This window comes from Caretta caretta, chromosome 4 (genome assembly GCF_965140235.1).
Source record: "Caretta caretta isolate rCarCar2 chromosome 4, rCarCar1.hap1, whole genome shotgun sequence".
Lineage (NCBI taxonomy): Eukaryota > Metazoa > Chordata > Testudines > Cheloniidae > Caretta > Caretta caretta.
In genome coordinates, this window is record NC_134209.1 from 95,785,125 (window position 1) to 95,798,767 (window position 13,643).

Consider the following 13,643-nt stretch of genomic DNA (forward strand, 5'->3'; position numbering starts at 1 on the left):
ACCACAGCAAGGCCCCAAAACATGGTCCTACTCTAATCCCAAGGGGGAGAAGCTTTTCTTCCCAGTGCAGAATGGTGCCCCTCTTCAAACTCCCGTAGAAAAGCCAAAGGTTTTTTTTCCCCAGACAAAGCCTCTCCCTCTTACCCCACACCTCTGAGGATGATAGGGTGGAACAATATGGTATTTGCCTAAGTAACTGACATATAAAGGGTAAAAGGAAAGGAATATGATTAAATCCAGTTAGTTTTTGTTTTAAAAATATCCCCAGCCATATACACATTATCAGCATGTTTGTAGTGATAAACAAATAACTCCATCAGCCTTTCAAGCCATCATTAATTAATTGATGTCTTATAACAAACATGAACATGTCTGCGATTCCTCCAAAGACATGAGTTTTATATCCTTTATAGATCTGACAATGGCTAAGATGGCAATGTAGGGGACCCTCTCAGGCTACCTTCATTGACATATGCTAGACTAAGTGGCTCCAGGAAGCAGGCTTCAGGAGCAGCTGAAAAAGGTAACCTTGAAATCCAAGGTTTTGGCCCCAATCATCAGTCTATCCTATGTCCTGACTAGGTTCTACTTATTCCTTAATAATTTTCTTCCCAATTCATGAAGAATGAAAAAATCTTTTAGTACCTAAAATATTATGTATATGTTCATCCAAGTTTAAAAAAATGCATATATACAGTGTAAAATGGGAACTGCATCACTCTACTATGCCAAACTATAACAGACTCGTCATTGGGCTGGAAAGAATCTTCTCGTCTATATACTCCAGTCTCTTGTAATAGTGAAACATGTTTCAGAGTAACAGCCGTGTTAGTCTGTCTTTGCAAAAAGAAAAGGAGTACTTGTGGCACCTTAGAGACTAACCAATTTATTTGAGCATGAGCTTTCGTGAGCTACAGCTCACTTCATCGATGAAGTGAGCTGTAGCTCACGAAAGCTCATGCTCAAATAAATTGGTTAGTCTCTAAGGTGCCACAAGTACTCCTTTTCTTTTTAGTGAAACATGTCTTTCACATGAAGCCCCTCAAAACTGTATCTCATCTAATTTGGGAAATAAAAGGTATGAACTATACTCACCAAGGGCAATGATGGTCCATTTTCAAAATACATCTTTAAAAGAAAGCAAACAATTATATATATGCTAAAATTATGGGAAAATAAACAGGAAGTTTAGAGTTTAAACTAAACACAATTGCTACAAAATATCTGATTTCATATATCCAGGAGAATGGGTTGCCAAACAGCTACATAGCCTTCTTCAGAATAAATCTCATTCACAGTTATAGTCAAGTCTGCTCACATAATGCACCACCTGCCTACAATAGAACAAGTAGACTTTTCCCCCCTTTGAAAAGTAATAGTTGGCAGTTCAAATTATATTTTTGCCATCTTTTATTACACAACTTAACAAGTTACTATATATGAGCACATTACCATGAATTTGTATTGACATTATCCACAAGTTGTTGCAGAAGTTGACAAAGATCAACCTACGATGCCAACCTCCAATGCCCAACCGTTACATTTTCAAACAAGCACATTTGTGCTTTCTCTCAAGCTGTTCCTCATGCTTGGGAGGTACACCCTCTAAACAGCTGCAAAGCTACCCCAGTACTCCTTCAAACTCTTTTTTAAACTCTCCTTTGCTGTGATGCCTACAAAATTCCTGACACCAGTTAGGCTGCTTGTGTACTGAGACCACTGCCTACCCATGCTGACCAATCCTGCCTCTTTCCTTGTACGCCCCTGTCGGTCTGTATCCATCTATTGTCTCTTTAGGGGAGGAATTGTCTTTTGGTTCTGTGTTTGTATAGCATCTAGCACAATGAGGTCCTGGTCCATGACTAGGGCTCCTAAGCACTAGGATAATTACTCCTGAGGGAATTCTGCACCAAAAATATAAAAATTATGCACGCAATATCTTAAAATTCTGCAAATTTTATTTGTCAATAAATAAATGTGGAGGCTCCAGGATGGCAGTGGGGAGCAGAGGCCACTGGCTGCACAGAGGTGGGAGATCACCCTGCAGCCCCCCCACTCCCAGGACATAGACTCAGCGATGAGCTACACTCAACCCTGACACAGTACAAGGGCCGAGCCCACCCCAGAAACACTTCGTGGCCCTGGCCCTCCATGCCAGGCACACCAGGTGTGGGCAGGCAGGCTCATCATGGCAGGATCCAAGTGTGGAGGAACTTAGTGTGGGGGGATCCAGGTTTTTATCCTTCAAAAGTTATGTCCACTCTGGAAGACAATGGATGACTGGAGAACGAATACGTTTAAGACCTCAGAGATACCAAGGAAGTGATGTACGATTATTTAAGAAGGCTAGAAATCTTTATTTGGACTGTTTAAAGCACCACATTTTGTTAACAGCAATTTAACTAAAACGCTCAGGAGAAAAGCTCTTCATTAACAATTCAACATCCTCACCCTTCTACTAAGGGAAGAGAGCACTCCTAATCCACATGCGAATTATCTACGGTGGATAAAAATCAGTGAAAGTTTTTTTTAAATTTAAATTCAATACATTTTTTCTTTTTAAAAATCAACCTATTTAAAATTAAAATTGAAACTGACAACCTACATTTAAGGCCTAAATTTACTATAATCTATTAAAATAATTTAAACTAAATTAAATTGAATATTCAACCAGTATATGTTTGCTGCCACAATTTTAAAGAAATTCAAACCATTGAACTGGTGAAAGTCACTGACTAAGCACGTGGAACCAGAATTTATTGAAGTGCTAAACCTAGCTTTTGACAGGGGCAAAAGAATAATATCTTAAATTCAGTTTATTCAACTAGCTCAGTTCAATGACTAGTTCATTCAAAGTCAAGCAACCCACTGGGAGCTGAAAAAGCAGGAAAGCTTGTTTTCCTCTTGCAATACATGAATAAAAACAATGTGTGAGGATGAGATCTACTAGTTCTAAAATCCCAAAGGACATAGTGGACAGAATCACTGTTCAATTCAGTAAAAGACAATACTACTTTTGTTTAATAAATCAAAGTTTGAAATACAAAACAGTTTGATTAAGCTGATTTTTTTATGCATCCAATACGTTTAGGGTAGTTTTATTTATTAAAAAAACAATTTAAAAATGTTTTGTGCATTTTTAATTGAATTCCAATTTCCATCCAAAGGCAGCTTGACACATATCACAAGTTAAAAAAAAAAATCTAAAAAACAAGAAATGGCTCTTTTGCTATTTTCTTACAATCAAAAAATACAAATCTGAATAAATGTATATTAAGCTATATAATTGCTTAAATAAATGTATACAGATATAGTGTATCCTACAAGTTAGCAAAAAAGAGTATCAAATGGATAATCAAGGCTATATTTAGTTACAAAACATGTTTTAATGGTTACCAATGAGAAAGTACCTCTCTTTAGAAAAATAACTAAAAAGTACAGATGTAATACAAGATAAAATTAATTATTTAAATCAAGGTTTCCTGTTTGCTGATTTAGATTTTAAACCACCAGTTTAAATCACATCTCCCTGAACTCACCCAAGAAATTGTCCAATAAAAAACAAAAAAAGAAAAGTAAACATTCTTGATGCTTGTACGGAAAATTAAAAGCAGAAACAAACCTTTAAAAATACCTTTCAGAGTGTCTTTGTAATGAAACACCAAATAATTTTTTGTAATTAACAAGAAAGTAGCAAAAAATGTATTGCTCAGTTCTTTACCATTTAGCAGAAGCATTTTTATAATTATTTTCTTTTGCATTAATAAGATTTAACAATTGTTTAACATTAAAAAATTGTTCTTACTTGTCACACACGGAACAGTGATGGCAGCGGTCTGGTTTTACAAGTTGGCATCTGTCACAGTATCTGATTGCTGAGAAGAAAAAATATCCATGTTGCATTAGATCTAACATAAAGTTATGCACATTTTAACATCTTTAGACCCACTCAAAAATAAATATTTATAGTCAAATCCTGAATTCCCTGAAACTTCCAATAAAATGATTCAATCTGAATTTAGTGGGAGTTGCACATGTTCAGCACCTAACATAACGGCTATTTAAGAGCTACTTGTGAAGTTCATTTTGAATTTTTAATACACATGAGAAATATTCCAACAAATTGCATTCTGGATTATTTATTAAAGCTTTTCACTGAAGCTACTTTTCAAATAAAGAAAAGTCAGCATTGCAAAACCTAAAAATACAATAAAAGGCTATGTAACATGATTAGTAATTAATAAATAAATTCACATTAATTCTAAGAAGCCATTTTAGGATTTTATCCTAATAATAGATTTTATTTTGTATATTGCCTTTAGGGTTTGCTTACTTGACAGACATGCGTAATCTGAAACTAATTACACTGAAGATATAATGCAAGGCCTTTGACTGTTTAGTTTTCAGATTTGGCGTTTGCTCTTGCTAATATTTCTTCATCACTGTAGCTGACGTGCATAGGTGCCACAATAGTAGGTGCCATAGACAATCTTATATTAATATTTACCTTTTCAGGAATGAAAAACAGAAGTCAAATTATGTAACCTTCAAATATATATTTCACCTTCCTGTAGTGTTTGTTAATACTGCAAGCTATCAAATAACTACAGGTAAACCAGTGCTGCTTTTGAAACCAGTCTTGACACTAGTTAGGATTTGAATAGTATTAGTGTGTTTTCAATCAGTCTTCAGTTACAAATCGTGGGTATGTATAAAGCTTAATAGAAAAATCAGATTAACTTTGACTAATATTTGAGTATTAACATTCTTTGTTTTTAGTGTCTTGTTAATTCTATTACCATAATTACTCATTACTACATAGAATCTGCATTTGCAGAATCTTAAATAATGTACTTCTACTAAATAATAATAATAGGGCATCATTCTTAGGTCAGTTTTTTCTTTTAAGCTTTGAAAGACAATTCATTTTTTTAAAACATTGTCTAAAAATCTCACTTCCTACTGACAATGAATGTATCAAGACACTTGTCTCACTGACCACAGAAACAAACAGAATTTACCTCCAGACATTGTCCTTGTATAGATAGGAAGGTCCTTGGCTGCTCGCCTAAAAATTTCTTGCTGGGCTTCACCTCTAGGCTCCCTTTCCAGCAGTTCTTTGTCTGCATATGACAGATGGAACTGGAAAAATAATGTAATTTTTAATTAGTAATGCCTAGAAAATTACATTTTTGTGGACTTTTACTTCAATTAAAAAGAAAGATATTCATTAAATAATGATGAAGTAGCCGTATGTGCAAAATACTGTAGCAAACAACCAATTGTTCCCAAGAGAGAGAAATTCAAGTTTTGGTATTTTTTCATTTCTCCTCTTAGTCAAAAGCAATTTAAAACATTTTCTGATTCCAGTGTATATCCACCTAATATTGATTGCTCTCCTTAAGATAAAATAGGAACTCCAAATGTTTAAAATTAAGCAAGATTAACTGATATATCCTTAGACCATTTGGTTACCATTCTCTTGACAAGTTTCAAAGAAGACTACCTCAAAGTGTATTAATGAACTGTTAATGGATGTCAGGAGGGTCCACAGTTCATCCGCAGCAGGCTAGTGCAGAGTAGATTTAAATTCACATCCCAACTTGACATGAATGAAATGTTCCTGTAGACAAGCCCAAAGTCCACCCCTGTGATACTGAATAAATCCAACTGGCTATTGAACAGAAGTTAGTTACTTTAGTCTTTCAATGTCATAAGAGGGGGCAAAGAAAAGAAAATATAATACATAATAGGTAGGAAAGTAGGAAGGGGAATTGTGTTAAGGAATCATACTTAGCAAAGTCAACAAATTAGTGCACACTATGCAATGTCAATTTTCTCCCTCAACACACCTGGACAGACTACTCAAGCAGCACAGGAAGAACATACTAGGGAGTTATGGCGACTTTAACCTTATAAAGGAACAGAAGCAGTATGTTATGGTAGAACCTCAGAGTTACAACCACCAGAGTTATGAACTGATCAGTCAACTACACACCTCATTTGGAACTGGAAGTATGCAATCAGGCAGCAGCAGAGACCAAAAAAAAAAAAAAAAAAAAAAAGCGGGGGGGGGGGGAGATACAGAACAGTACTGTGTTAAATGTAAACTACTAAAAAATAAAGGGAAAGTATTTTAAAAAAAAAAGATTTGACAAGCTAAGGAAACTGCTTCTGGGCTTGTTTCATTCAAATTAAGATGGTTAAAAGCAGCATTTTTCTTCTCCATAATACAGCTTGAAACTTTACTAAGTCAATGTTTAGTTGTAAACTTTTGAAAGCACAACCATAATGTTTTGTTCAACGTTACAAACATTTCAGAGTTACGAACAACCTCCATTCCCAAGGTATTTATAACTCTGAGGTTCTACTGTACATCATTTTATGCTTACCTAGAACCCAGAGTATTTTGTAGCACTAAATTACTTGTAATTAATTAAAGGGATGATGTCCAGTAGACCTGTCCTTTAGCATCCGTTTCTACACTGCTGAACAAGGATGTTGTTGCATAATGCTGCTGGCAATTAAGTTCAAAAGCACTACTGGAACAGTAGACATTGCCTTCTAATAACTAGATTTGCTACATTTAATCTGATAGTCCATTTTAAACTCTAACGGTATGAAATAGCGGCAAAGAGTCCTGTGGCACCTTATAGACTAACAGACGTATTGGAGCATAAGCTTTATGCTCCAATACGTCTGTTAATCTATAAGGTGCCACAGGACTCTTTGTCACTTTTACAGATCCAGACGAACACGGCTATCCTGCTGATAGTATGAAATAGTTGCTTTCCAACCCAGGTATATTTAATGATTTATCATATGACTAGCACTCAGTAGCAGCCTTTTCTCAACATCTTCTATTGAAATTGGTCTATAAGAATTTGAGTAGATCCCTTGTCTAATTATTCCTATATAGTCTTCACGCACAAACCGACACTCCAAAAGAGTATAATTATAAAAATTGTGGCATGTAAATACCAAATGAAAAACAGATTAAACTTTAAAAAATTTTTAATATCCCCCCCCCCCAAAAAGATACAGCAAATGTTGCTAAGTTAAGTCAATAGAAGTCACTGATGACTGTATTGTGGCAGAATGCAGAATTGAACTGTTTATTTAGAGCAACAATGATCTTTCATGATAAATTATTTGTAAATGTGTTCATGGTTCCCACGTTAAAAAAAAAGGGGGGGGGGGCATTTGAAAAAGCCTAAACATTAACCATGAAAATCACAAGTTAAGGTTACATAAGCAATTCAGCATCAAACTTACTATCCAATTCTTGTGCATAAACCAGTGAAAAGCAAATTGTTTCTACTTTTTGAAAAAGGCTCATGATGAGTGCTTGCCACTTGAAGTTTTTCCTCCTACACATGTGAACATTTTCTTTTTCTCCTTAATCATAAAAATTTTCATAGTAATAGCTCTTTGCTATAAAATGACAGTGGGTTTGTGGAGAGTAGGATGGTTAAAATATGATTTACAAAAGGACTCTTAATTGACCTGCAACTATGGAGGTCACATGACGAGCACATCCATAACATATATACCTACGAGTATTGGATGGTGCTCTCACTACTTCCCCCTGTATAACTTATGTTGTCTAATTATCTTGACTATTTTATCTGAGTGGTGGTGAGGGGAATATGGGAACCAAAAGTTGTGGGTCTGGGGTAGGAGCAGCACTAGAGCAGTGGACTTCTGGAGCTCAGGACGGAGGAGGAGTAACATAGGTCTCTACGTCCTTTCCAGCCTGAAGACAATTTTGGCTAGTTAAGCATCGCCAGCTTATTTAGACTTGTGGGGTGAGGGCCAATGGAGGAGGGTGAGTCTGTGTGGAGAACACAGAGGAGGGTGGAGTGTTGTGCAAGGCCCATGAGGGAATAAAGGAGTGTGCAAGGGGGCAGGGAAGCAGAAGGTAGCAGCTGGTTTGGTTGGCTAATAGATATAGTTTACTTTCATACACCAAATATCATGAAAGGGATTCCATTCAAAAAATGACAGTTACATTGTTATTCACCTTTTTAAAAACTACCTGAAAGGGTGTTCCAAAGAGGATGCTGCTAGGCTGTTCTCAGTGGTGGCAGATGACAGAACAAGGAGCAATGGTCTCAAGTTGCAGTGGGGGAGGTCTTGGTTGGATATTAGGAAAAACTTTTTCACTAAGAGGGTGGTAAAGCACTGGAATGTGTTACCTAGGGAGGTGGTGGAGTCTCCTTCCTTAGAGGTTTTTAAAGTCAGGCTTGACCAAGCCCTGGCTGGGATGATTTAGTTGGGGACTGGTCCTGCTTTGAGCAAGGATGACCTCCTGAGGTCCCTTCCAACCCTGATACTCTATGATTCTATGAAAAAACTCCATGCCTTTACAAATAATCCTTTGCTCAATGCAGGCCAAAGTATATGTGCCAATTCGGGAGTTTAAAAGTGAACCCTGTGGCGGAAGCAGTGGAGATTAAGAACATTTTCTGAAGCTCTGCATGATTTTTTCAAGCTGTTAAGTTTTGATTAACTTGTATATGGAAACTACGTGCACAGTCATGAAATTTTCTGGATGAAAAATTATCCTTCTCTTTTACGTTATCCAGAAAATTTTAACCGGTTTGCTTTCTGAGATCAAACAGATGAGGAAGAGGGGAACAAAATAAAAACTCTTAATGCAACCTCAACTATGGAGGCATGGTAGTGAGTCCATAGTATGGTAACCGGATAAATTACATAGGAAAATGTATTTCTTTCTTATGTAATGATTAGTTTGAAAAGCAACAGATAACTTTTCTTCAAAATTAGGGCCAAATCCTGCCTGTTTTACTCACACAAGTAGTCCCACTGACTGTAGTGCATAAGAGAAGCATAATTTTGTCTTCTAGTTTTTCTAATTTCAGGTGTGAAAGTTTCATATGCTTCAGAGAATGGTACCTAGAGAGTAAACCTGATTCAAGAGGCAACATGTACTATTCCTGGAGCTGTATTAGGATGAATTCAGCTTTCTGCTCCATCTTCCTCATATTCTTCCAGACAAGCGGATCCCTCTTATCCAATCCCTCTGTAGTACTATAACTAGACATTAGAATTTAGATTTAACTGATTAGCTGAGTCAACTGTAGCTGGACTTACAGTATGAACGTCTTAGACCTTACCTGAGCACAGACTAATTGGGATTCTCAGCGTCTGTAGGCAGCTGTTCTACAAGATGACCCACAAGTGAGCCTCTCTCTGGCTGAGCCAGTAGGGGCGTCCACTTTAGAAATCCCTCTTACCCCTTCGTGCAACGACAGCATGAGGACTTGATTGTTTATGCTCAGAAAACAGTACTTTTTGAATGGGAGGCAAAAGTGATTTTTCAGAATATAACTGACACTACGACAATAGGACATCTGAACTAATTTAAAACACTCCATCTCAAATAGATTTGCAAAAAATTATATATTTATGTGCACTACCCCCCAAAGAATGAACACCTCCCTAACTAAAACATTTGTATTTTATTGTCCTCTGTTAGCACACAAATGTTTGCTACATTTAATTTCTTTCCCATAATATATCAAACCACCAACATGATGGTAACAATCACTTATCACTACCAGTCAGGGTCACATTAGAACTGGTGACCTTCAGGTATATAAGGTATAAAGTGTACGTTATCCAGCCCCCCAAATGTCATTTGACCACTTAAAATCACCTGAAAACTGCATATATCAGAAATGAACATAAATGTAATTTGTCCCAAATCTCAACTTACTTCTTTTGAAGGATTCACTGGTAATGTAAAGATTGTTTTCCAGTAAGACCAGACAAACAGCATGAAAAATAGGTGATAGGCAATCAGGCACACAACTAAAATTAAAGAGGGATGTAATTAATATATTATACAGAAGAGAACAGCAACAGCATATTAATTATATTATATATGCAAACTATCAGCATCACTAAGGCTGTAAGAAAATCATGTGCCACAATTTTGTTGCAGAAACTGCAACTTTTAACACACACAGCAACTTTTTAGAGTTGCTGCAAATGTTAGTGGCATTGTGACCCATGCACCATGTTGCAATGCTACTCAAATTTGGCCAGCAGGTAGGCTAAATCCCAGAGAGTGGCACCGCAACTTGGCACACAGGGTTGCAATGCCAATCATTCAGATTTGGCCCAGCCACCCCTCCATCATGCTTTTTTGACCACCAAGTGGGACACATGGCATTTCTTCTGTCCTGCTGCCCTACTTTGGAAGGTAGGCTGCATGTCTTGAACCACAACTTAAACTATGACTGCAACTTTGGAAAAAAAAAATCACTATTTTTTTTTTTTACAGCCTTAAGCATACAGGTGTACAGGTACCCTAACGAACGCAAGTGTATCCATTTAATACAGTGTAATGATATTGGTAAACAAGATGTTGCACTGAAACCTTAGATGAAACACAAATTTACTGTTGTAAAAAATAATATTAAAACATTAAACTGAATTAAGGTAGTAAAACCCTAATTAGCAAAAGGAAAAAACACAAAGTACTCCCAGTATTTTCCTGGATGCTCTGGGTAAATTTAACTGACCCTTCCCTCCCTTTTAATATTATGAGCTATATGTGAAATCGTTAGCTGTGCAAGAAAGGGAATATGACAACCTAAACTTTATGCTGCATAGGCGATGAGAATCTTTCAAATACTGTACATGGATACATTTGGATGTGAACGTTAGCCTTAATGTGTACTAGTTTTTTGTTCATGGTAGTTTTGCTGTTACACAGTCCAAATACAGGTTTTTAAATGGTCAAAACAGTTTATTCTTTAGATCCATTGTGATGTATTCTTATGGCTCTTAATAGTACAATCAAGATTTACCGGGCTGTGGTATTTTGTCACATTCTCTATTCTTACAATGAGAACTATGTCAGTAAATCTGTCTTAAGCGGATGGTGAAATTTTATGAACACCACTCATTGCATGTCCAATAATTGCTCAATATTCTTGATCTCTCTCATATTAACATATAGCAAAATTCACTACAATGAAGGACAAGGCCAAACTCGAGTGCCCACTCCAAGTAGCCTGACCAGATATCAAGAAGATGTGCAGGGAAGAAGAATCCATCTCATTCCTCCAGGCTGCAGCATGCTGCACAGCTGCCACACGTGACACTTACACATCCCCTATATGGTGAATTGGAGAGAGGATCTGCACAGAATACTCTGCCCCTGCAGTGCAAGTGGGTTCTACACCACACAAAATGTCTGCACACATGTAAGCCCCCCTCCCCCTTTCTGAGAGTGACAATAACTGTCACCTATGCTCCCAAATTTATTGGGCAAGGTGATTTTGGCTTCTGTTGAAGGATCTCTCACCCCCACATCCACGTGTCCCCTGCCTGGCAATTATTTCTTCCCCTTCCAACCCCAGTCATCAGTTCTGGCCCTCCACAAGCCTCATTTCTGCTCCCTCCAAGCGGGGTGGGGGCAGGGGTGGGGAGGCTGCAGCAGAATCCCCTCTCTTCCAGCAGGCTTGGGTGGGGGGCAGCTCCAGCAGCTCTTCACCCCCTCTGGCCCCTCCCAGGCCAGATGCTACTGGGCCCTTTAGCTCCCTCCTCCCCTCCTGTGAAAACAGCTTCAGGTTGCGAGGGAGAGGGGGACACAGAACCCTGTATCAGCTCTGATTGGTTGTTCTGCCCCAGGAGGTAGTCAAGTGGGGCAAACAGCCAATCAGAGGGCTCAAATTCACTTGTGGTCTGGAGCGCCTCTCATCATTGTGAGACTGGTGCCTGCCCCCGTCAAAATCATGCCACTTGTGAAAAAGTTGAGGGAGTTGGCAACACTTGCCAAATAGTACACCAGATTACTCAGTGCTAATGACTTTTCCATAATGTACACATGCAAGAGGGCAGAGTAAAAGTTCTAGCAGCAAGTTCAGGTCTGAATTTCCCCACTTTCATGAGTTCAAAATATCAAAAGTAACAGAGGAGTAATGTAGCTGGCACTGAATTTTTGTTAATTTAAAGTTAAAGACAAGCAGAAATGCTTTACAAATTTATTCTTGGCTCACATGCCAGTCATAAATTAACTTATTTGTAAAAACAAAAACCTGAATCAAACCATACTGTAAGGTACTTTGCTAAACAGGACAAATTGGTCTCTGAATGGCTTAGGCAAACAGTAAGTCTGTTCTTCAGATCAGTCAGAATATCACAGGTCAATAGCAGGCAAATATCACTTTATTACATCAACACTGGTCACTTTATTTGATAGATTTAATCATTTGACAGAACAATTTGTATTTACTCTATAATACATATTACCTCAAGAACAATATCAGCTATTTTGAAAATAAGCAGTATGATGGTACAAAACATGAGTGAGAGAAAGCAAATATTGATTATATGACTTTCTCTGCACCATATCCTTTTGCTAATTTGTGAGTGTTATTCCCTGTACATTTTACCTCTACTACAATACTGGGAAAGATATCTCAATTTCATCTCCATTTTTAAGTAGGAGGAAGGAACCACTATCTACCGAAAGTTTTATTCCATTGACATACCAGATTCAATGCCTTGAGGTATCCAGTGTTTCTCCCTTACTTGCAGTTTAGTGTGTCTGCAGAATTCCTAAACTCTTCAGGCTTCCCTGGCTTTCCAGTTTCTGGGAATTAGGTCTGGGATCAGAAAGGTCCCTGGAAATCTATGAAGTCTGACTGGGGAGCTAGGGTGGCCAGAGAAAGCCTAAAGAGTTTAGCAACTCTGCAGACATACTAAACTGCAAGTAAGGGAGAAAGACTGGATTGCTTAGGAGTTCTGTGGGGACTACAGAAGTTGAAACTGAGCTTCCTATGTTGGGCTCCGATAAGGTGATGCTGACAACTGCCACCTCTCCACTACTGACGGATATGGACACGGTAGCAGACAATACGCTAGTCCTGTGAAGACTGACAAAGTAATTTGGTAATGGCATTTCATGGACAGATGCCATGGATTCCACAGTACTGCATCATTTTCTTTAGCCCCACAAATTTCTTCTCCCTCCATTTGCTGGAATCAAAGGTGTATCATGCCCATGACGGAAGATTCTATCACATACCTCCCTAAGTGAGTGAGGAGAGAGTTCTGCCACCTTCTCCTTGCATCTATAGGTGAAAGAGAACTCTTACTTATACACAGGACAAGAGGGTGTAAAGATTCTGTACCACCAGCCTTCCCAGACAGGGGGTGGCAGTGCTGCTGAAAAGCCTGCTACTGTGCAGGAAACTTTATACACCACCACATTTAACCTGCAGATGAGCGTGCTGAAGAGTTTACCCCAGAGAACTACATCAACATCCATGTCCAGCTGCCTTTGAGCAGATTCCAATGAGTCCGCATTGTTCTGGTGAAGGCAGTCTTGTGTCCAGAGTCATGGCAGTGAAGGGCAGCTGCACTTCCCTCCCTCACCAATGTGGCATGGGGATACCTGTGGGCTCATTTCCTGGAGTCTTTTCAATAGCCACAGATGCTTTCAAAAGACATTCCCAGCCTTTCTTCCAAACTTTTTTTCCCGGAGAGGAATGAGGAATAACGAAATTGGCTCAGGTGGTAAAGAAGTAAGAACAGATTCTCCTGGAATAGAACAGCTAGTGCTAATGAAGACAAGAGCAGAAAATTGAGGGGAGTGTATAAGA

General features: G+C 38.1%; 1 protein-coding gene across 2 annotated transcripts in view; it reads right to left on the bottom strand.

Annotated features, from left to right (window-relative positions):
- ZDHHC2 (zDHHC palmitoyltransferase 2) overlaps positions 1 to 13,643 on the bottom strand; it is a 72,169-nt gene that overhangs the window by 26,392 nt on the left and 32,134 nt on the right. For both annotated transcript variants that reach the window (XM_048848160.2, XM_048848161.2), the window contains exons 3-6: positions 9,743 to 9,837; positions 5,022 to 5,142; positions 3,806 to 3,875; positions 1,096 to 1,128 (exon numbers count right to left, since the gene is read on the bottom strand). In XM_048848160.2, coding sequence (XP_048704117.1) covers positions 1,096 to 1,128; positions 3,806 to 3,875; positions 5,022 to 5,142; positions 9,743 to 9,837 — 319 coding nt within the window. The remainder of the gene's footprint in view (positions 1 to 1,095; positions 1,129 to 3,805; positions 3,876 to 5,021; positions 5,143 to 9,742; positions 9,838 to 13,643) is intronic.